This window comes from Ambystoma mexicanum, chromosome 6q (assembly GCF_040938575.1).
Source record: "Ambystoma mexicanum isolate Mex_15411 chromosome 6q, UKY_AmexF1_1, whole genome shotgun sequence".
In the NCBI taxonomy this organism is placed as follows: domain Eukaryota; kingdom Metazoa; phylum Chordata; class Amphibia; order Caudata; family Ambystomatidae; genus Ambystoma; species Ambystoma mexicanum.
Genome location: NC_090937.1, coordinates 378,833,001 through 378,855,393, shown reverse-complemented (window position 1 = coordinate 378,855,393; position 22,393 = coordinate 378,833,001). Strand labels below are relative to the sequence as shown.

The 22,393-nt window shown below is 44.4% G+C and overlaps 1 protein-coding gene across 3 annotated transcripts in view; it reads right to left on the bottom strand.

Annotated features, from left to right (window-relative positions):
- Positions 1-22,393, bottom strand: part of SGMS2 (sphingomyelin synthase 2) — a 448,152-nt gene that overhangs the window by 27,198 nt on the left and 398,561 nt on the right. For all 3 annotated transcript variants that reach the window (XM_069630859.1, XM_069630861.1, XM_069630860.1), the window contains one exon: positions 4,927-5,093. In XM_069630859.1, the coding sequence (XP_069486960.1) occupies positions 4,927-5,093 (167 nt within the window). The remainder of the gene's footprint in view (positions 1-4,926; positions 5,094-22,393) is intronic.

Genomic DNA, 22,393 nt, shown 5'->3' with positions numbered 1-22,393 from the left:
CGGCAGCAGAAAGAGGAAAACTGTGGGTTTCGTTAATGAATTCTAAGAATCTTCGAAATGCTGCAAAATCCAACAATCATCCCACTATCCCTACATGGGAGCGCAACCAATCTACAGCCAACCTTGACTACATCTTTGTTGCAGAAAAAATCTACTCGAGCATAGCCTCTTTTGAAGTAATCAGAACGGAAGCTAGTGACCACAACCTGCTTAACCTCACATGCAGAAGAAAGAGATGTGACCACCAATTCTACAACGTTGAGGTTGAGGTGAACACTCAGCTCTCTCGTTTGCGTATGACTGCAAAAGATATCAAAACTTTGACAGACGAATACAAAACTCTCACTTCAGACAATGAAGCAAACAATGTAACATTCAGGACTAGCTACATCCCACTGCTCCTGCCATTCAAAAAACCTCGAAAAGGGTTTGATAATCAGAGCGGAAACTTTACCCATACCTACAATCGGACCCTTGTGATCAGACAACGTCACTTAAGAACATTTTAAAAAGAGGCAATAACTGTGCACTCCTCAACTGTATGGGAATCCTACCTTCTCGAGTTGAGATCATACAAACAGTGGCTAAGAAACAACAGATCAGCACTCTACCAAGCAGACGCTGAAAACATGATCAAGACCATAGCTAACAAAATAACTTGTGAATTTTGGAAATTGATCAATGACATCAAATATCACCCTACCTCGCAGATGATAAATGCAGTTTCTGAAGAATGCTGGTTTAACCACTTCTCTAAATTGTTTGATCACCCTCCCACGGTCACCGAGAGGACAAAGTCGTCAATCAAATCCCAGTGGGTCGACCTATCTGATACAGATGACATAAGAGCAATCATCATGAAACTGAAACTCTCACATGCACCTGTACCGGACGGGCTAGCAAATACTGACTTGAAACAACATCCAGAGGCCTGGTCAGCAGTCTTGAGCCTGATATTCAAACATTGCAAGGAACGAAAGATAATCCCGAGCTCCTGGAACCAAGCCATTATCGTCCCGATCTTTAAAAAAGGCACGAGAGAAGACCCTTCCAACTACCGCCCCATCGCCTTACTGGATGTCATCGGTAAAGTCTTTGCTACCTCTCTCCTGACCCACTTCCGGAACTGGGCAATAACTTCTCCAGCCAGGGATCCTCTCCAAACGGGTTTCCAAAAAAATGCCAGGACTGCGGCTAACATAATGATCTTAAACATCTTAAAAGATAAAATCTTGCTCGGTGCTCCCAGAATCTTCCTTGCCTTCGTGGATTTATCCCAGGCTTTCGATAGAGTAGATAGATCGAAACTGTGGGTCAAACTTAAGAACTGGAATTGTCCAAATCAGATCCTCGACCCTATTATTGCCCTGCATACAGACACTCATATATCAGACTAAATAATCAGGGCTTACTCTCCAACCCCATACCGTCCAATCGAAGAGTCAAACAAGGCTGTCCTCTGGCTCCAGCTCTTTTTATCTCCTTCCTTGGCGATTTCCAAACCTCACAAGAACTGATTAGATCGTTCCCCCCGAAGATCGGAAACACAATGGTTACCAGACTCCTTTACGCAGACGACCTCATCATTTTGGATCATACCCAAGTGGGTCTCCAATGCCAACTGGACAACCTGGCCATGTACACCAAGGAGAACAATCTGGAGATCAACAACTCTAAAACAAAAATACTGATTCTGCAAAAACAGGGGCGAAAAAAAAAAGAATCCTTGAAGTGGTTTTTGAACCAATCAAAAATTGAAATTGTTCCATCATTCAAATATCTTGGAGTTGATATTGACAGTTCGAAAAAATCTCTAAGTATGCAGAAAACTTTGTGGTCTAAAACAAAAAACCTTACAGCCCAACTACGTGCAATCGATAGAAAATACGGCAAATACAGTCTCCTTCCGGCAATCCAATTCTATAAGTCAAAAATAATTCCTGCACTGACATATGGCATGGATGCCAACCTCTCAATTCCAATGACTCTATGGCCTAAACTAGAATGTTCCATCTGGAGAGCAACATTAGGCTTACCGAAATCGACAGCTGTGGCACCCATAAGACGTGAACTTGGGCTGCTCTCCATGGAGGCAGTTGTCGCTCAGAGCACGATCCAGCTCTACAGGAAAATCCGGAACCAAGATAGCCTCAAAATATACAGGATGATCTCCGAAGAAATATCTAAGGGGAGCAACAAATCCCTTAACAACTGGGCTGACAAGCAAAGGCGCACACTGCAAGAAATAGCCTGCTCAGAAGAGGAACTAATCCAGAATCCCATGAGAATAAAAACGAAAATGGAATGGCTTGATTGGATAAAAACTAATGACAATGCTGTCTCAAACCCATCTGCCGCCAGTCTACAACAAACTGAAGCAACCGATGGAGTATTGCACTAAATATCCAAACAAACGCCTCATGAGAACTCTGCTGAAAGCCCGTTTAAATCTCCTCCCTACTCAAGACGTCCTGGCAATTCGGGCCGCATCCAAGGAAAAATCCTGTAGACTTTGTAGAGACCCGCAAGCCACGGAATCTATCAAACACCTTCTGATGGTTTGTCCGTCCATTCACTATGAAAGAGAGGCCTTCCTCGGCCCTGTGTACAAATCATCATACATCGTCGACAACAACATCTGGTGGAATCGTCTCATCACGGGAGCCCAAACGAGATGGCTAATAGCGGCTACCAAACTAATAACCATCGCTTGGAGAAAACTTTGCAAAATCCATAAAAGAGAACTTTCGACAAACACTTGTTCGGGAAATCTACATCTGCACAGAAAATGACACTTCTTCCATTTAGACAACAAAGAAAGTTGTTTTGTAAAAATCTAAATTGATTAAATACAAAAAAAAGATAGGAAATACGTTACAGAGTACTGCCTTTTTATTTTGTTGACTGACGAGCACCCGTAGTTTACTTTCTAGGTAGGGAAATCTCTCCTAGCAATCGGGAAAGCAAGGCATTTTTCTTTTTAGTTTAAAATAAACATTCAAAATATCATCCCTGAGTCCGTCTCTTTCTTCTAGTTCACCACAGTATCTTGTGCTCGGGTGGGCAGTTGAGGCTTTTCATTACTATTTACTGAGAAGACACTTCCTCCTAGTGACATATCAAACCACATTCATTTTGCTATCCTGCCATAAGGAAACAAATGCCTGTTTATCTAAATGGTTCCTGGGACTTCACCCATTTTAATGTTCCTATCCTCCATAGGATTGGAAATAAATATATGAATGCAGACTTTCTATCTCTTTTCCCAAGTCACTCTTAACATCACAGAGGAGATGTAGACGTTACAGGCAGGGAGTCTGGTGAAGTGTGGTCTGCAACCACAACAACAGACTAGGAAGACAGCCTTTTTTTCTATGGTGATGGTCACATGACAGAATTTGTGACATAATGAAAAGGGGGGAGAACCCAGAGGGCAGAGGTCAGTTGAATGTTGTTGGCAGAGGCAGAGTCCTGAGCCTACCAGGAAGCTATGCTGAAAACCTGCAGGAAAGCCAGAGAACAGAGTACATTGTGGAGAGATGGAGAGGCTGAATGGTGGCCCATGATCAACACAGAAGCAGTAAGCCATGGTGAGGCCACAGAGTCACAACTACCCCTGACTGTGCCGAGATATGGAGCCAATGAAGTCTGCAAGGGGGAAGGAAGAATGTAAGAAACTGGAGCCTAGACCAAATGAGTCTGGACAGGCAGAGACAGTGAAATAGATTCAGACTGAGAGAGGTTTAGCCAGCAGAAAAACTGCAAGACTTTGTGCTATTTTTAGCCCAAGACCGAATTGAGAGCGATAAAAGATGGAACAAAGAAAGAGTGGATACTGAAAATTGAAGCCTGTGTTCCCGGATTCATCTGCGAAAGAGGAGGACTGCAGAGTCATTCATTGCAAGCTAGGGGTTGAAGTATAATCTCCCACAATACCCTGAGGAGACTTGGTGGAGGAACCTGTCACTGGGAATTACAGTCCACATTCAGATTCCTCTATGAGGGGGACTGAGTGGAGAACTGTTGACTTCTGCAAATGAAGTAAAAGTTCCCAGATTCTTTAAAGAAAGCGACTCAGTGTAGAATTCTTGAATAATGCCAATTGACGTCCAAGTCCACAGATTCCTTTAAAAAGAGACTGCATGGAGAAATACTGCTCACTGGTAATCGAAGTTTAAGCTCAAATTCACTACCAATGAAAGAGATGTAAAGAAATCTGCCTGGTGGCCACGCAAATCTGAGATACCCAGACAACAGGATGACCTATGGTATAATAAAATATTTTAAAATGTACATCTTGTCTAATTACATCTTTGTAATTAATCGCCACTCGCTCAACTTCTGTACCTGGAAAATATCACTAATTGCTAAATACTGGCTGCGAGGAGATATGATACTCATCACTGTTCCTATGTCCTCATGACTATCCCAACATAATTCCTGCACAATTAAATAAAATAAAATTGGACTGGAAATGTCTCATTAAAAATAGAGCAACTCCTGAGAAGTGCCACGCTTTTGCCGTTAATCTATAAAGGCATTACTTGGTATTTGTGATCCCTTACGACATATCAGCAAACACCAGTGAACAATAACACAGTTTAGGGGGATATACAGAGGGTTACAACCCATGTCACTTCTAATCTTGCCCTCTCTGCTGAGGCTATCAATATGTGCCACTAGCCTCTTCCATCACAGTGTTACAAAACCATACACGTCGCACATCTTTATAGTTGACACACAACAGGGCTACAATGTAAAAAGACCAGACCTACTGGCTTTGCCAATGCTAGTTAGAAACACTGTTTCAGTTTGTGCACAGTAGTAACTTCAGGGATCCATGAATTAACATTTCATTAATTTGTCATGTCCTATTATTTGTAATGGGTTACTGAAAACATCTTTTCAGAATTCACGTGTTCTTACCTTTTCGTTGGCCATTGAATGGTACCACCAGAAAAGTCTGGTGGTTATGTAGTATGCGATTATTACATCAACAGTGTAGTGTTCATGCCCGACTAAAATACATAGAACTCCAGCCGCACTGAGGAGCCAGCAGATCCAATGATACCACCAGAAATGACGAGGTGAATCTGTAAATAACGATGAACATGGTCACAAATATTGCTTGGTTCCCAGGATATATACTAGAGATATATATATCCCCGGCATCACTGTAATACAAAACATTAACATTCAGCAGAGCTGAGCAACAATGAGTCTTCTGTGTACAATAATCAGGCATGTCCTTCATATATTTAATGGAGAATTTGGTTCTTAAATGTTTGAAGGCCTGTTTAGCTTAAAACCATTAGATGGCCGTTGGTCTGCAACCTTTGGTTCTCCAGAGGTTTTGGACTTCAACTCCCATCAGCTACTGTCAGTATAAATCATATGTGAGGCATTGTGAATGTTGTAGTCCAAACATATGAAGAGTTGCACGTTTCACACCACTGAGATTACTCTTTTACATGTCAAGACCTCCTGCTTTTATGCAGACCAATACAAGATATCAGCAAAGTTGTAAAATAAAATGTGGTGATTTACCAATCGAAATACGGACAGCTGCTACACACAACGCCATTAACACAGCAATAGTGCATTGAAAATAATCTTTATGTTTTAATCAGAGTAGATGCTTATCATCTATGCTTAGCAAACCGAGAACTTTCAAGTTGAGAGCATTGGAGCAGCACTTACCCAGCTGCTGAATGTTTGAAGTAAGCTGCCAAATAAAAAACTCTAGAACAGAGCTAATATCACTATTTCATCTAGTGCTTTTTTGCAGACTCCTCCTTCTTCTAGTTCTTGCCACTGTAGGTGTTATTATCCAATTTAGTTTCTTGGTACTATATGTTTTCACTTGAGAAAAACAAGGGATGAATTGATCCTATTGAGATTCAAACCCACAACTGCAGATCACAGAGGGAAGTTGTCCATTTGCTGAGCTACCCCACTGACTTACCTGGCCCCAAAACATCAACACTTGGGGGTACCATAATTCAACTCCTGCCTTGTGTTAACTTGCTCACTGCTACCTGGAAACACAGGGATGTCACCATGAATGACATGTTAATAAATTCCATTTGCACAGTTGTGCAAACCCAAGCTTTTTTTTTATTTTCCCTGTGTACAATGATGCTGCACTTTCTCTCTCAGAAAGTGAGCTCTGCTAATGAGACCTCACTTTCTAAATGGTCCATGCTGGAAAAGTATAGTACACTTTTATAATTTTTGCTGGACCCTGTCTACTGACATCCCAGCAATTGCTATGTGGTTTGGTAACATGGTGGTCCCAGAGTAAAATGTACATTCTTGAAACAGCCTGTTGGAATCCAAAGTATTCCAACAGCCGTGGGCTGCCTTCAGTAACACAATTGAAATTATATATAAATGTGAATCCAAGGCACAGTGGCAGTTTGGTAAAACAAAAATCTATACCTGGCTTGATATAGTGGCCTATGACAAAATAAAGTTATATATTGGCAGAACCATCTGATGTCATTTTTTATCAACTGGTTCCCAGCTACTGCTCCCAGCTATGTCAGAGCTTTTGAATATCACTGTCTGGGGCTTGGGTTCACACACAGCTGGCTGAGGGGGACAGCCCTGCCTTCTTTTGTTATCTGCTGGGGAGGCTTAAGACCTTTCCAGGGGAACAGGACATACCCCCAGGGGTTAGAGTGTGAGTCTGTGCTTATAAAGGACGCTCTGCCAGTACAATGGGGAAGTCACAACAGAGTGATAATTACTGGATCTCTTTGATCAGACAGGCATGAAAGAGGGATGTAGTAGTGGAACATAGGAAAGGATCTTTCCCCATGGGAGCGGCCTCACCTTCTTAAAAAGGTACCATGCCTTCCTGTGCCCCCTCCCATCCTGCTGCAGATAAGGCACCCTGGGAGGTGTCATTAGAGGGCATGCCCTATTGTTACAACAGCTGAGACTGTCCCCTTAGAGAAGGCTTGAACTTGATCAAACCACCTCGAAAAAATGACTCTATTTGGGCATTGGACACAAGGAGGAGGAGGATTCTGCTGGAACGTTATTGAGGTATCAGTCTTCATAAAGTGCCCTGTCATTCGGGTGAAGATGAGGATTTCCAAGGAAAAGGCAAGACCATCCCCCATTCCAACTTCAGGTGAGAATTTGGAGTGACCTACTGTTGGAAATCCCTTGCTTCTGGTGAAACAGTGGTACCTAGGACTTTGCCCACTGGCAGTGGCAAACCTTGTAGGGATAATTAGTACACACATTTCAACTGTGTGCTAATTGTAGCAACGCCATTGACTTCCTTGTAATGGGGTAATGTTGCAGCACGTGTTAGGTGTGTTCCTTAGTAATGGTGTGATACATTGAGGGTGAAATAAAGAAGAACAATTCACTTACCTCTAGTAATGTTCTTTCTATTGATTGTTCCTCCCACGTATTCCTTATCTTTAGAAAGCTTCCCTTGCAGCTTTATCTACTTCCGAAAATAAATGTCAGCAGACAGTGCTGTGCTTCTATGCGGTGGACTCTATGACCCTCAACAGCCTCCGTCTCGAGGTCAACGTCATTGCGAGTATATATAACACGTGAAGCGCATGTTAGCTTTAGTTCTGTTTTTTTGCCTTCATCCGAAAGGATTACCGGCATTAGCATGTCCAAGACAGTATCAGACAATGAAGGAGCATAAGGTGTAATGCACAGAAATTCTACTGCATGGTAGGCTGGGAGGGGCGATGAGGAATACGTGGGAGGAACATCCAAATCGAAAGAACATTGGAAGGGGGATGAAACTTGCTGTTTGAATGGATTGTGTCCTCCCACGTATTCCTCATCTTTAGATAGGCTCCCAAAGCAGTGTAAGGTTTGGAGGAGGGAGTAAGAATTTTCCAATAATGAATTTCATTCTCAAGTTTTGCCATGGACAGAATGCAAAACTGCCTTTCCAAATCCTCCTTCCTGGCCTGAAGACGAATCCAGGCATTAGCGTTTTATGAAAGTATGAATAGTAGACCAGGTGGCTGCCGCACAAATGCCATTTATCAGCATCCCTCACTGCAAGGCAGAAGACGTGTCCATGCCCTTTTTGGAGTGAGCCCTCAGGCCTTCTGGGGGAGCCTTTCCTGCAGGTCTATAGCATTCTGTAATGCACATGATTATCCATCTGGATAATGTTTGATTTGTGACCGCCAGACCTAATTTGTGTCTGGTGTACCCCACAAAGAGTAGGTCATCTTGTCTTATTTTTGCCATACGTGATGTGTAAAAACAAAGTGCCTTTTTTCGGATCTAGCCTTTGTAGCCTTTCCTCCTGTTTGCTAGGATGCAGAGGTGGAAAGAATGTTGGCAATATGATCTTTGAGAGATGGGAAAATCCGATACAATCTTCGGAAGAAATGTAGGCTTAATTCTTAGAACAACGTTGTCCTTACAAAAAGTTTTAAACAGAGATTTACTGGATAGGGCCTGTAACTTGCTCACCCTGCGGGCTGATGTTAAAGCGACTAATAAAATGGTCTTAAAAGTCAGCAGTCTCAATGGACATGAGTGAAGCGACTCAAATGGAGAGCACATAAGAACCTTTTGAACAAGATTCGAATCACAAATTGGAACTTGAAATGGTGTAGGAGGGAACACATTAGTGAGCCCCTTTAGAAATGGTATAATCAGTTGCATTTTGAAATGTTCTTCTTCTGATGTGCCGTCAAGTAACCTTTGATGGTTCCAATCTTGAGCCACTACAAGACGTTACACAGCTTCCAATGACAATCTACAGTCTCAAACCCCTTGATAATCACCTGCCTGTTTTCCAGCTTCTCCGCTGATCGCCACTGCAGAACCACATCGTATTGTTGGACCGAGTCAAATCATCTCACTACTATATCAATATATTGAGACATATTCGCGCCATTGAACTGCAAGGATCTACAGATAGCCTGATTCCAGGCTTCCTTCAAGTCGCAAACTGATTGCCGCTTGTTAAAGTGCACCATATTTGGCTACTGGCGAACTGGCTTAAGCATCTAGACACTATGTCGACCTCGCAGAGACCGCCGAGAATCCCACTTGATATTCTTTTTATTCAAAGCAATAGCATGTTACACTGTGTCTTGACATACCACACACTTTCATAAGAGTTGTGCATTTACTACTCAACTGCACCTACACTAGGTTAGGGGAGGACACTTTAGAGGGCCCTAACCTACTTACATTGGAAGGGTCTGTTAGCAATTATGATGGAGGGGCTGGAGCTCTGATATTGAATTATAAACAGCCTTCAGCATAGTCAACCACCAAATTCTATTAACTATGTTGCAAAAGGTGGCAATATATCATTCAGTTCAGAAACGCATAGGATTGTTGTCGGAGAGCAAGCAAACTCCATTCCCACATATTGAACAATCTTTAGCAAGTTCACATTTAGGAACCAAGAGTGCTCAGCATTGTCTTTTTGTTTTTAGTAGGATAGCAAGAATAGAAAATGTGCAATTCATATATTAGGCATGTAATAAAGTACGAAAAGGTTACATACTATAGTGAATCCTGCACTCTTAGTCCAAAGGCCCCTTTGCTCCATACTTATGGGACATCCCACGGAACGGGGATGGGACTGAAGTCTGTTCCAAGCAGTAGCAATAGAATTTTCTAGTTGAACAAACAAGGGTGTCCCTCTGCAACGTCCCTGGATGGCTATTCTCCGGCCCAACCATCAAATCCTTTATCATGTCGGAACGGGAGATTTGTTTGTGGGAAAGGCAGGTGGGCATACTGGGCAACCTTTTCATACTCTTACATCTCCCTCTTTCCAATGTACTTATGGGAGATTCCAGAGCATCACTTAACCAAGAGGGGTAGAATTACTGAACGGACAAGTTCTGGAGCACCGCCTGCCCAAAGGCTGTGTCGCTCTTCGAGCTGTGATCTAGTAAATAGTGTCAGCAGAACGAGTGTGGAGTGGCCCAAGGGGCCACTTTGCAAATACCAATTATGGGCATGTTCCTATGAAAGGCGACCTAAGAAGGCATTGCACTGGACAGGTGTGCATGTAGCCTTTGTGGTGGGCTTTTCTCTTGTAACCTGTAACTTTCAACAATTACTGAGACCAGCCACCTAACTTGGCCTTCGCAGCTGCCGAACTCGGGGTATTTTCCCCAAAGGTCACATACAAGCACAATTCTTTCCGAATTATTTTTGTTCTTTCTAGGTACATTTCAATGACCTTGCCACATCCAAGGTGTGCATGGCCCGCTCTGCCTCCGAACACAGAGCCGACAAAAGAGAAACGGCAATGAGATTTCCTCATTAAGCTGAACGGCAGAGACTGCCATAGACAAAAACATAGGATATGTTCTTAGCAGCACCTTGTCTCTTTGAAAAAGAGTGTAAGGCTCTTTTGATCACACTGTCTGGAGTTTGCTTCTTTTTTGGGCAGAAATGGTGTCACCAAACACATTTGTTTCATCGACACCCAACAAAGATTAGTTGACACCATGGGTTCGAATTGCTTCCTCATCGGTGCAGAGAGGGCATTGGGGTCCATGCGGGGCAGTGGGACCGTCGACTTGGAGGATAGAGCATTAATTGGTTATTAGAGTGTATATTGATCACCGGGTTCACCAGTGAGACGGTCCACAAGCTGGATTTGAGATACGCTCCTACTGCCACCAGATAGATCATATACGATTCCTATAAGTTCCCTGTCCCTGCCAGGTGTGGAACTAATGATATTATGTTATCTAAACCCATCTCCAGACGGTTCTTCCCCTTCTGCATTCACCAGTGGCAGACTCTTGTCCACTTGATAAAATATTGTGCCTTAGTAGAACTCTTCTTGCAGCCTTTATGATTTCCATGTTTCTTTCTGAGATTCCTGGTTTCATAGGCTAGGTCCTCAGGGAAAAGGCCACTAAGGAAAGAGACTGAGGTTGGGATGCAGAACCATCCCCTGCTGCTTATGTAGAATCTCTGGCATCCCAGGCACAATCTAAGGAGCTCTGCTGCTAAAGGCCCACAGATCTGAATACCGAATCATTTTGGGTGAGTACGGTGCCAACAGAATCAGATGGTGGTTCCCAATTCAACTCGTGGAGGATCTTTGAAACTAACAGTATTGGTGGAAATGCATAAAGTATCTGACCGTCCCATGGGAAAAACAAGACACTCCCCTGCAAACCTCACCTTCCTGCTCCCAGGTGGCATACTGAGAGCATGTCTTCTTGATCAAATTGCAAAGAGGTCAACCATTGGTGTTCCCCACTCCTGGAATACTGGAGTCACAACCTCGAAATGCAACTCCCACTCTTGGGGGTATGAGTTTTCCTGCTCAAGACATCCACTCTGACATTCTTTTCTCCCACTAAATGCCCGGTTATGGGAAAGATTGAGTACTGGAGATACCACCTCCATATTTCCAGGTATAGTAAGCAGCGAGGGAGGGGAATTTTTATGTAAAACATTGCTATGTTGTTTTCTGCGTAGATCAAAACTTGACGACCCTGTGGATGAGGCAGCAAGGCTTTCGGTGCCAGAACAGCAGCCGTTAGCTCTAAGAGATTTATATGGAGCAACCTATCTTCTGCACTCCACAGGTCATGATCTTCCACTGTTGCAGCATTGACCCAGCACAAAAGATTTGAGTCTGTGCAATCTGTGCAAAACATCTTCATTAGTGGGGAGAGGGGAAGGGAACCCCCTGAGTCAAGTTGCTCTCCACCATCCACTACAGTAGGTGCAGATGTAATGTCCCAGGGACAGCTACTAGCACAGACTATGCCGCTTGCACCGACGTGTAGCGAAGTGAAGTGGGACAACCAAAATGGCTGAGGCCATTAGACTCAGAAGGCGCTGAAACATTTGTGCCATGAGATGTGTGTTGGTCAGGATTTCCGTGCATAATGTGTGTAGTGTCACAATCCTGTCCATGGGGGCGGGGGATGGCTAAGCCCTCACCTGTTCACAGTACCAAACAATAACAATATATTGCTTCCTTTGCATTGGTTCTAAGGGTGATTTGTCCAAATTGAAGGTTAGGCCCTGTGCAAAAGCCAACTGGATGACATAGTTCACTGACTAAAGCACCTGACAAGGAGTGGAAACCCATGGAGAAATTATCCCCCTGTGTCAAGTTGCTCTCCACCATCCACCACAGTAAGTCCAGATGTAATGACACAGGGACTTTTATTTGCTCTGACTTTGCCTGCGATGCTTGCAACCACCGTGCAGCGAAGTAAAGTTGTGTTCGCCTCATGTGAATCCTCACATGAGGGACAACCAGAAGGTATGAGGCCATTACACCAAGAAGGCAGTGAAACATTAGTGCCGTGAGGTGTGAGATGGTCCAGAATACCCTGCATACCTGTCAGCGTATGGCTGACAAGTGCGGCTTGGCCCTGCGCAACATCAAACCTTTTGTTTCTTGACCTGGGTAGATGTAGTGCTTAAAATGTTTTGCCTGTCTGTTGCCTTTTTGATTTGATTGATTTGATTTGATTTGATCTGAGGAATTAGTAGCACGCTCGAAAAGGACCAAACCATATAATGGCGCAGATGACATTTGCTAAAAGCGGTTTTCCAGAATTATAATAAACCAACATTCCAACCAGGAGGACAAAACGTTGCAACAGGCCGGAAACAGCTAAACTTTATTTAAACAAAAACGTTTTCAGGGCTTTACGGAACTGACATCACCAAAAGTGTAAGCTTGCCCTGATCAGCCACCTTCAGAAGTTCATCATAGACTACCAGCAGAGCCGTCTCTGTACCAAATTACGGACGGAACCCAGACTGTAAAGAATCCAGGAGAAATTCCTCTTCAACAAATTCTTGCAGTTGTTGAGTCACCACTTTCTCCAGTATCTTCCCCGGCCAGGGAATACCTGCAATGGGGTGATAATTTTGAAGGATCAAGGGATCCAAATTGGATTTTTTTAGAAGAGGGGTTAATATGGTGTGTTTAAGTATGTCAGGCACTGATCCTTGATCTAGCGATTTGTTAACAGAAATAGTAACAAAAGGGAAAATGTCCTCGGCCATACGCTTCGCCGCAACTGCTGGTAAAGGAAACAGGAAGTCATTAGTTGGTTTCAGATTTTTCATCATTGCACATATGTTATCCACCATCACATGATGAAAATTAAACTGTTTTATAGAATGATCTATTTGATCGTGACCTCCAATATCTAAATCTGTGCTGGGTTGCACTGAGAGGAAAGGGATTAGGTTCATGGCTGCAATATTGCTCTTAACTGTAGCAATTTTATCTACAAAAAAGCTATTAAAAGCATTAGCCTGTGCCAGTGATGGAATAAAGGACAACGTATTACTAATGGGTGGTGAAATTTAGAAATGATCGAGAAAAGTTCTCTTGAATGATTTCCTGCTTCACTCATTTCTTTGTGAAGGAACTTTCGTTTTGCCTCAACCATGGCCTTTTTGTGGATCATAAGTGCTGTTTTAGCTTTGGTATTATTTTCTTCCGTGTGACTGCTTTGTTTACATAATGGCATCAAATCCTGTGTACACCAGGGCTTCGAGATCTTTTTATGCATAGGTTTCTTTGGTGCAACCCTAGAGCAAATAGCTTCCATAAGTTTGGTTTCAGTAAGAAAAGAATCCTCACTGGTCAGTGTAATGTCAACCGAAGAAATTAATTCAACACTTGCAATGCAGATATTTTTCCAAATCTTTGTGTCTCCGCATTACAACTCCAATATCCGGTTTAGAACTTCAGGAATTCTTTAATCCGGCTGCTAATACAAATAATTTGAGTGTGTGATCTGACCAATAAATTGGTATATTATCTAGAAGTGATGTACAAATGCCTGTTACTATGATCAGACCAAGGCCATGATTTTCCAAAATATCCCAAAGTTCTCAGGAGCCTGGGTGGTTGCGGTCATCCAACCACAGATTCCAGTCCCCCAGCAGTAGTATTTCAGCATATTTACTATGTACCGTTGTTAGAAAAGAATCAAAGCACTCTAGAAATTCTTTATACGATCCTGGGGGCCTGTAACCCAGTATCACATGAGTAGCTGAATTAGTAGATAACTCAATAGTGAATTGTCCCACTTGTGATTCACTTCCCCAATCAAGTGATTTAAGATGGGAAATGTGCAATACATCTTTATAAATAATAGCAATGCCCCCGCCCCGTTTACCCACTCTATCTATATGTTAAATCAAGAAATTATCCGGAACTAAATTATGAAAAGCTACATGTGACACCTCTGTAAATCACGTTTCTGTTATAAAAAGAACATCAAGGGCCTCCTCCTCAATTAAAGTGACAACATCAGTGGTATGTGCCCACGCAGATCTAGCTTTAATTAAACCAGATTTATTGCCTTCCAATTTCTTGGTTGTGTGGGACCACATATCCAAGGGAGTGGCAATTCCCACGTTTCTAATCTTATTCAGACTTCTTAGTGTAATTGCCCCCTTATTTTTATCCAAAAATGTTAATGCTAATGTATCATATGAAAGCTTTCTCCCTTCTGATGTCAAAGCCATCACTTTCCAACAATGTGGCTCACCTAAATCACAATTCTGCACAAAGTCACAGCAACACAGCCAAAAAACGTCAGTCTCCCCCGCCGACTGCTGTTCCAGCCTGTAAAACAGGCCAAAACAGGCTTCGCGTCAGCGCTTTGCGCTGACACGAGTCAGTTATGGTCTGGGTCGGCTCAGAATGATGCGTTTGACCCGCGTCTGACACCAAGAGGAATGGGAACTGTAGTTCCTTGTGCAACGCTCGTCCAGCAAACGTATATCAGATGGCTTTTTCTTGCCTGGAAACTCAGTGAGCTGGCTCCGCCTATCCATGTTCTGCGTGTGGGCCAGGAAATCCATGAAGCCCTCTGAGGTTCACTGTCTCCTCTGTTGTGCTGTAGCCCTCAGTCTGTTGACGGGCTTAGAGGTGGCATACAGACGTTTTGCAGAAAGAGTATGTGTTTTTTCTTTTGTTCAATTCCTCATCCGTGCTGCCATACCATGAAAGCGCTGAACATTGACCTTTTCTTGGACCTCTGGTAGTAGTTTGGTGCTTTTCAGCCAGGCAGTTCTGCGTAAGTCCTTCCCCAAGCTCAAACCCCTCAGTGCTGTGTCAACATGCCTTGCCTCGGATTCCAGCATATTTGGTCCCACAAGTCTAGCCTCTAGGAATGGGGCGAGGAACTGCTCCTTCCTGTATTCAGAAAGGTCACCAGGAAATTCCTTCCCCTAGACAGCATCACAATTTGCTTCCCTTTAATATAATACACTTTTGAGGTAATTTTCCTCCTTTCCCGTGGGAATAAGTGAGGATAAGCCAGAGTCTGTGGATGCTGTCGAGAGGCCTTCCCCAAGAGCCAAAACCGCGGATTCCACTGCTGAATGTGCGGGGGGAGCGGAACTTAAGAAAAGCTTCTCTGAGACAGTCGAGGGACCGGTTTTTTGGTTTTTGAAAATCTTTTTGGCTTCAGCAATAATATCCTGCTGGAGTGGGATCCATGATTTATCAAGCCTTTTAGAGAGCACTCTACCAACACCCCATCTACACAGGAGGAGTCTCAAGGAGGGGGAGTTCCAAGAACCCCACGATGTCCACCACTCTATCACAGAAGGCCCTAATTAAATGTGGAGTGTCGACCTGACTGCCATCATATCTGTTTCCACAGCACTCTATGCTTCTTTAAGCACAGGGCCTTGTGGGTCCATGCTTCCCGGGTCTTTCTGTGCACCAGGATGCAAAGAGGGGGCCCCATGCTTGAAACTGCAGACCCTACAGATGGGAGCATCTCATACAGAATGTCCTGCAAAAATCCCCTCATGTCTGGACTGTTCATGAAGGACTTACACCTTGCCATCAGTGGCTTGTCTGGTCCCCTCGGTAGTGCCCTATGTCCACTGCCCATCACACAAATTGGATGCTGTGGCAGAACCTGTGTGCTTTTCCCCAACAAGAATGGATGAGCATGCACATGGAACAATGCATGTGTCGCCAGATAGGGCTCTCGAATAGGTGCCATCCCCTGCACACGTGGTGTGCAAGAGTAAGTTCCCTGTAGATGAGCCGGGCCTGATGACACGATATGCAGAGGTCCCATCATCGGCATCATGTTTTGTGCTATCGATGACGGGCCTGTCAGTTCCTCCTCAGTCACGTATGGAAGTAAGGGTGGGGGCCCACTGTCCGCATACAGCACGCATCCATCTGCTGCAGAGACATGCTTGCGGCACGGTTGCCCAGTCCTTGTCACACAGACTTGCAGAAGTGCAGTGAACCGATGTGGTGGTCCTGCTATCCCACTCACTGTGTCTTTCTGAGGCACTCGCAGCCCTCACATGCATGGTTGGTCTCAATCTAGGCCTCTGCTTGCTATTTTTATTATGCCTATTTGTGCGCTATATGCACAGGACAAAAGCAGAGCGGGGTCCCCCATGTCCGCCAAGTGAAGGGATGTCCTCACTCTCATGCAGTGGCCTGTGTGAGTGAATGTGGTGGCCAGAAGAAGGCCTGTGTTAATCAGGACTACAGTCCCTCCCACTCCAAACTGTAGCGTAGGGTACGACAATTAAGCTTGCGCTGTGAATAGCAATTTCCGTCCCATGACCATGCTTGAGGCGTACCTGCTTGGTTTAAAGGGGCACTTGTGCGGTTAGGAGTGTGTGTCCCCCTGCACCAATCGCCCATGGGTACACCGCCAGGGGTCATGGCATGAGTCACTTGCGGGACCAGTATTTCCCGCTTGCACAGGGGAAAGGGTCAGAACAACCCCTGTTGTGTAGAGCAAGGCTCTGAAGGGCATCAACAATGCAAGGTCCCCTTTAAAATAAAGTGGAGCTTACCTGCGCTCAATCTTTTGGTTCCAATGCCAGAAGGTACTGGATTTCCCATGGCAGAGGTTTGCCAAAGGCCTCCTCCTAATGCAAGAGTTGTTGGAGAAGTGCGTGTCCTAAAAAAGGCTCACACAAGTCGCAGTATTGCCACAAATGTGACCAATCCAAACAGGTCAAGCAAAGACTGCAAAGGTCAGCATAGGAGAAGCTCCCTGGACAACCTGCACAGTACTTCAAACTGGTTGGGCAAGGGCACAGGGAAGTAACACCAATTTGGCTACAACTGTGGCAGTTGGCTTCGTCCTGTCTGACACAGAGAAAGGGACTGGTGGTTGGGCAAGGTGGGTGGAGAAGGTGATGCACAGGGACGTGGCCGAGCAGCACACATGCTGGTGCATGCAGAACATTCTGTTGATGATGCCTGGGAATTGATTTCTGTCCCCTCCCTGTTCCATGGGATATCCCATAAGTATGGAGGAAAGGGGACAGGACGTAAGAGTACAACATTGTAACAATGAGCACAAACGTGTGAGCAGCCACTCCACAACAAAGCTTGTAACACATGGGATAGGGGAACAAAACACACACACACCTTTCTTACCTCTTTGGTAGTGACAGGCAGTGAGATATTAAATTGGTTTGCTAGCATGGCAGTTGTATGGGGAGGTGGGAGGATGGCTGTCTGTAGAGACTGAAGTACATTACTCACATTCTCACATTCCTGGTTTCACGTGTCCACTGGGAGCTAGTAGCACAAACAGTAGGAGGTAACTTCTGCAGACTGGCTGGGAATCAAAATATATCATCACAATCCATCCTGAAATATCTTCATGCATATTTATACCATTGCATTCCCTTTGGAAAGGACTGGAAATGTTATATTGAATTTCACAATCTACATATTTCATAAAGCACCTATTTGTGTTTGGAAAAAACGACATCTCAATATACCATATTGAGAGCTGCAATTCCCAAAAGTCCAAAGGGCCTGTTTTGCTATCACTTCCCATGGTTCAGAGAGGGAGTAAAGTTGCTGGCAGATGGGCCAGTACAGGTACAGCTAGTGACCTGAATTAAGTATAGGGTGGTTTAGTATTTTGGGAGCTGGCTGCAGGAGCTCTTTATTATTGAATCTGATGTGTTTCCAGACCCTCTTGCTTTGAATTGTGAGTGTCCTACTGAGCGCTATTGCTGCTATTTGCTGATGCCAGAGCCTCCTCCAGTTCCAGTGCATGCCTTTATATATTTGGTCCATACCCTGCAGCCACTTTGCTCTCTGGCCACAGACCTTGATATCAGTCTGTAGTTTCCCTCATGTACTTGATACTAATTAAAGGTTTCCTTGATCCTAGTTTGAAGTGTCTTTTATTCTTGTCCTTTGTTTCAGTGTGCTGTTTCTTTGATTGTAGTCCATATTTTCAGCCCAGTCCAGTTCCTAGAATCCAGTCTATAGTTTCCACTTCACAACATCTAGTCTGCAGTAATTTTGCAAATACTCTTGCTCCCCACCCCCATTTTGTTTCTTGAAACTTTACTCAGGTGTCCTGCTCTTTTCTTGCAATATTCTGCACAGGTTTGTGTTATTGTTCTTGTCCTCAATTGTATTTATATCATTCCTTTGTACATAGTTTCGTCTGATGGGTTTCCAGCAGGCCCTCTCTGTCCCTTTTCTTCGTCACTTCACTGTATTGTCCATCATGCGTATTTCTATTTCAGGAGGCAGTCACTGTTCTGTCCATGCAGGACCTATTTCGGCTATCTTTTTGTGAGTATTACTTTCACCGTCATAGTAACTTGATCAGCAGAATGTGCATATATCGCCCATCCTGTGGCCCACTGTTTGGCCCGCAAATTGAACAAAGTCTGCTTTCTATAGCCAGTGTGTGGTGCACAGAGTCAGGAAATGGAGAGTGGTGGTGAGGACTGTGAGGTGAGGATTTTATGGGGTTAGGGGAGAGGGGCTAGGTGGCATGAGGAGTGGTGATGTGGGAGAGTGGTGACAAAGCATAGGATGGCCAGGTTCTCTGGGTAGGGGATATGAGGGTGGAGCCACCAAAGCAACCAAACCTACGAACCAATTCTTCACAGGACTGCCTAGACCTAGCCCTCCTCCCTCGCCTCAGGAGCCAGTCCATAGCTTCTCATTCCTCCCTGTATCCTAAGCTTCTGTCCTGCCCACCATCCAAGCCCTCAAACCCTCCAACTGTAAAGGAGATACTTTCCCGGCAAACATCATAAAGCTCTGTGCCCCCAGCCTCACACCAATCATCACTAATTTTGTTAACTCCTCCTTCAACTCCTGCAAAATACACACTACTATTAATGCAGCTAGGATCACTGCCCTGCTAAAAAAAACACACTACACCCAACAGTACCCACTAGCAATAGACCCATCACTACAGTACCCTTCATGCTCTAAAATCTAAGACTGCAATGCCAGCAATTCCTTGAACAGCACTCACTCCTTGGCGTTAGACAATACGGCTTCCGAACTAAACACAGCACTGACACGGCCCTCATCGATCTAAAAATGAAACTTGACAGTATTAGAGACTCTGGAAGTGCCTCTCTGCAGCATTTGGTCTTGTGGACCATGACCTACTCTGCCAAAACCTCTCCAGGATCTTCCACTTCTCACCCGAGGCAGTCCGCTGGATCAACTGCTTCCTAAGTGATCACACCTCTTGAGAATTCATTGACAACCATTCTGTTGACCCCATCCCTGTCCCTCTTGGCGTCCGGCAAGGCTCCTGGATTCCCCTACCCTCTACAATACCTATACAAAACCCCTCTTCGGTATACTCAATACTTTAGGCATCACTTATACAAACTTTGCGGGAGACACACAAATTCTTATCCCCCTCTCCGGCAACTACACCAAGGATTCCATCTCCATTAACAAAGTCTTCTGAACCATCCAATCCTGGATGGCTACCCACAACATCTGCCTCAATAACCAGAAAGCAGAGCTACTCATTGTAGACTCCCCCGCCCGGTTAAAAACCCTCAACCCCTCCTACACCTCTTTCATATAGACAGCTCTACCATACAGGTCCCCAAACATGCAAAAACTATGGGGGCCTACCTTGATGCAGAACTAACCATGACGAAACACATCAATGCATTGGCATCCTCTACCTCTCACACAGCTAAACTCATTTCACTAAGTAGACAATTCCTGAGAGCCAACAACTGTCTTACACTATCAAGAGCCATCATCCTGAGCAAACTAGACTACTGCAATGCCCTATTCCAAGGCACATCCATAACCAACCTTGCTAAATTACAGCTTCTTCAAAACAAAGATCTTCGAGCAGCCCTAGGAATCCGCAAATCTGACCACATTTCAGCAACCCGCCGAGAAGTACACTGGCTACTAATAAAATCTCAGATTGACTTCAAAGCCCTGACGATAGCACAGCGCTTCATCTATAACGAAGCCCTCTTATATCTTAACCAATGTATCAATAGGAAACAGCAAAGCCGATCACTCAGATCCTCCAATTAGCTCATCCTTGCTGTCCCACGCTATAAACTCGCTACAGCAGGCGGAGTGAGTTTCAGCACCAAGGCCCCTGCTCTATGGAACACCCTACCACAAGACCTAAAAAACGAACCATTTTACCTAGCATTCAAAAAGCTGTTGAAACTTGGTTATTCAATAAGTATGACTAATTCTAAGTATGAACTGTCTCCTACCTTGCCTTAACTGCCTGTCTGTCAGCATCCTTCTATTGTAACTACTCTCTACAAACGCTGTGATACCAATGGGTCTGGCCGTTACAAAAATGTTAAATAAAAACAAACAAAGAAGAGAATACACAGAGGGAGTGATGAATAGAGGGTGAAAAACTCCATAGGTCAAGAGAGCAGGAACCAGCATGAGGGGGTTTTCAACAAATGGGGCCGAAATCGTACCTGGGGAGTGGGGGCTGGTTTCTGGCCATGCCTGGGCCGGTTTGGAAGAAAAAAAATGAAAAAGAAATATATATTTTTTCCAATTTTTTTTTCTTTTTTCAAATAAGCCTTTCATCCTTCTTAGGTCGATAAATGAGTACCAACAGAGGTTGGGTGATATTGTATTCATATTTGTTCTATAAAAAAGAGCTTAAGCGTAAGTGCTATATTATCATTTAGCTTTGGACGTCTGCTTGGATTCACAGTAATTTAGTGTACTTAGGAACAATGCTATTTGATGCTACTTCCTGTTTTGTCAAGGGGTGAAAGGTCGTGTTTCATCGCTTCCCGGAATTCACTTTGGGGTGGGGTCAAATGACAACACTTCCGATGATTTCATCAGAGGTCAAGGGTCGTGAGGCGAGGGGTGGGACACTTTTTTGAGGCGAGGGCTGGGCCACTTTTTTTGTGTGACCAGGCCTTTTTCTTGTCCCAGTCCGACCCTGGGAGAAATAGAATTAGTGTCCAATATTTTGGTTATTCAGTAGGAAATTTGGGAGACAAAGTTGTTGCCAGAAAGAAAGAACAGGGCAGTGAGTGTTTTTTGGGGGCAAGAGCGTGGCCTGGAGGGTCAAAGATAGTTTGAGGGCACAAGCTGTTTGAGGGCACAAGCAGTGAGAAGATATTAGATCTGTGTAGATCTGTGTAGTAAGAGAATTTTGCAGAATCAAAAGCATAAGAGCAAGGAGAAAATGTTTGTGAATGGTAATAAGAGTAGGGGAGAGATCTCTAAACTCTGAAGTAAGCGGAGACACGTTTGTCCTCAGCCGATGGATCGCTGGAGAGATTCGTGGTGCTTGTGGGAGGGTTTTAAAGAGTGTCAGGATAGTGATTTTCAAAGAGGTTAACCAGTGCTCTATTGAAATCTACAACAGTGGGTTTGATAGTGTGGGCAAGTGGAGGATAGAGCGCTTGGCGGGTGGCTTCACTTAGTTTCAGTGATGGACAGTATAGGAAAGTTTGGGGATAGGGGAGTCAAAGTGGTCAATGAAAAAAAAAAGATTTATTACATAGGGATTGGTTGTTCCAGAAGTCAAGGGTGAGTTCAGTGAGGGGGAAACAGGTGATGAGATAGATAGGCTACTAGCGGAAGGAAGATGGTTAGGGTTGGTGTGTTGGAGAAAGTACGGTGCATGATGAAGTCTTTTGCCTCACTCTGGGGCCCTGCAGTGGGGTGAACAAGGGGACTTGGTCCTTCCCCAAGCTAATAGTTGGTGGACCCAGTGATGGCATGATTGCTACCCCCACCTAGTCCTGTATCAGGGCAGGGGACAGTTGCATTGGCATCACAGACACTCCTGCCCCTTTAAAGGAATTAAGGAACAGAGGTCCTACAGAACCAGTAGTGCCTGCACACTAGGCTCCCATCGCGTGGGTGCAAGAATCCCATATATACTGCAGAAGGAATGAGAGGGACCTGAATTGGGATGCGAAACTCAAAAGCAAACCAGCCATCCATTTCACAAAACCACCAATCCCATACAGTTAAGAACAGACACGATTAAGGAAGTCCAGGTCAGAGGGAGTGAGTGACTGGCGATATAATAGCACAAAAGGAGGAACTAGCCACTCCCAAATCCCACAACAGAACTATAAGACATTGTCAGCAGTGGAGCTCGCCAGACAAACC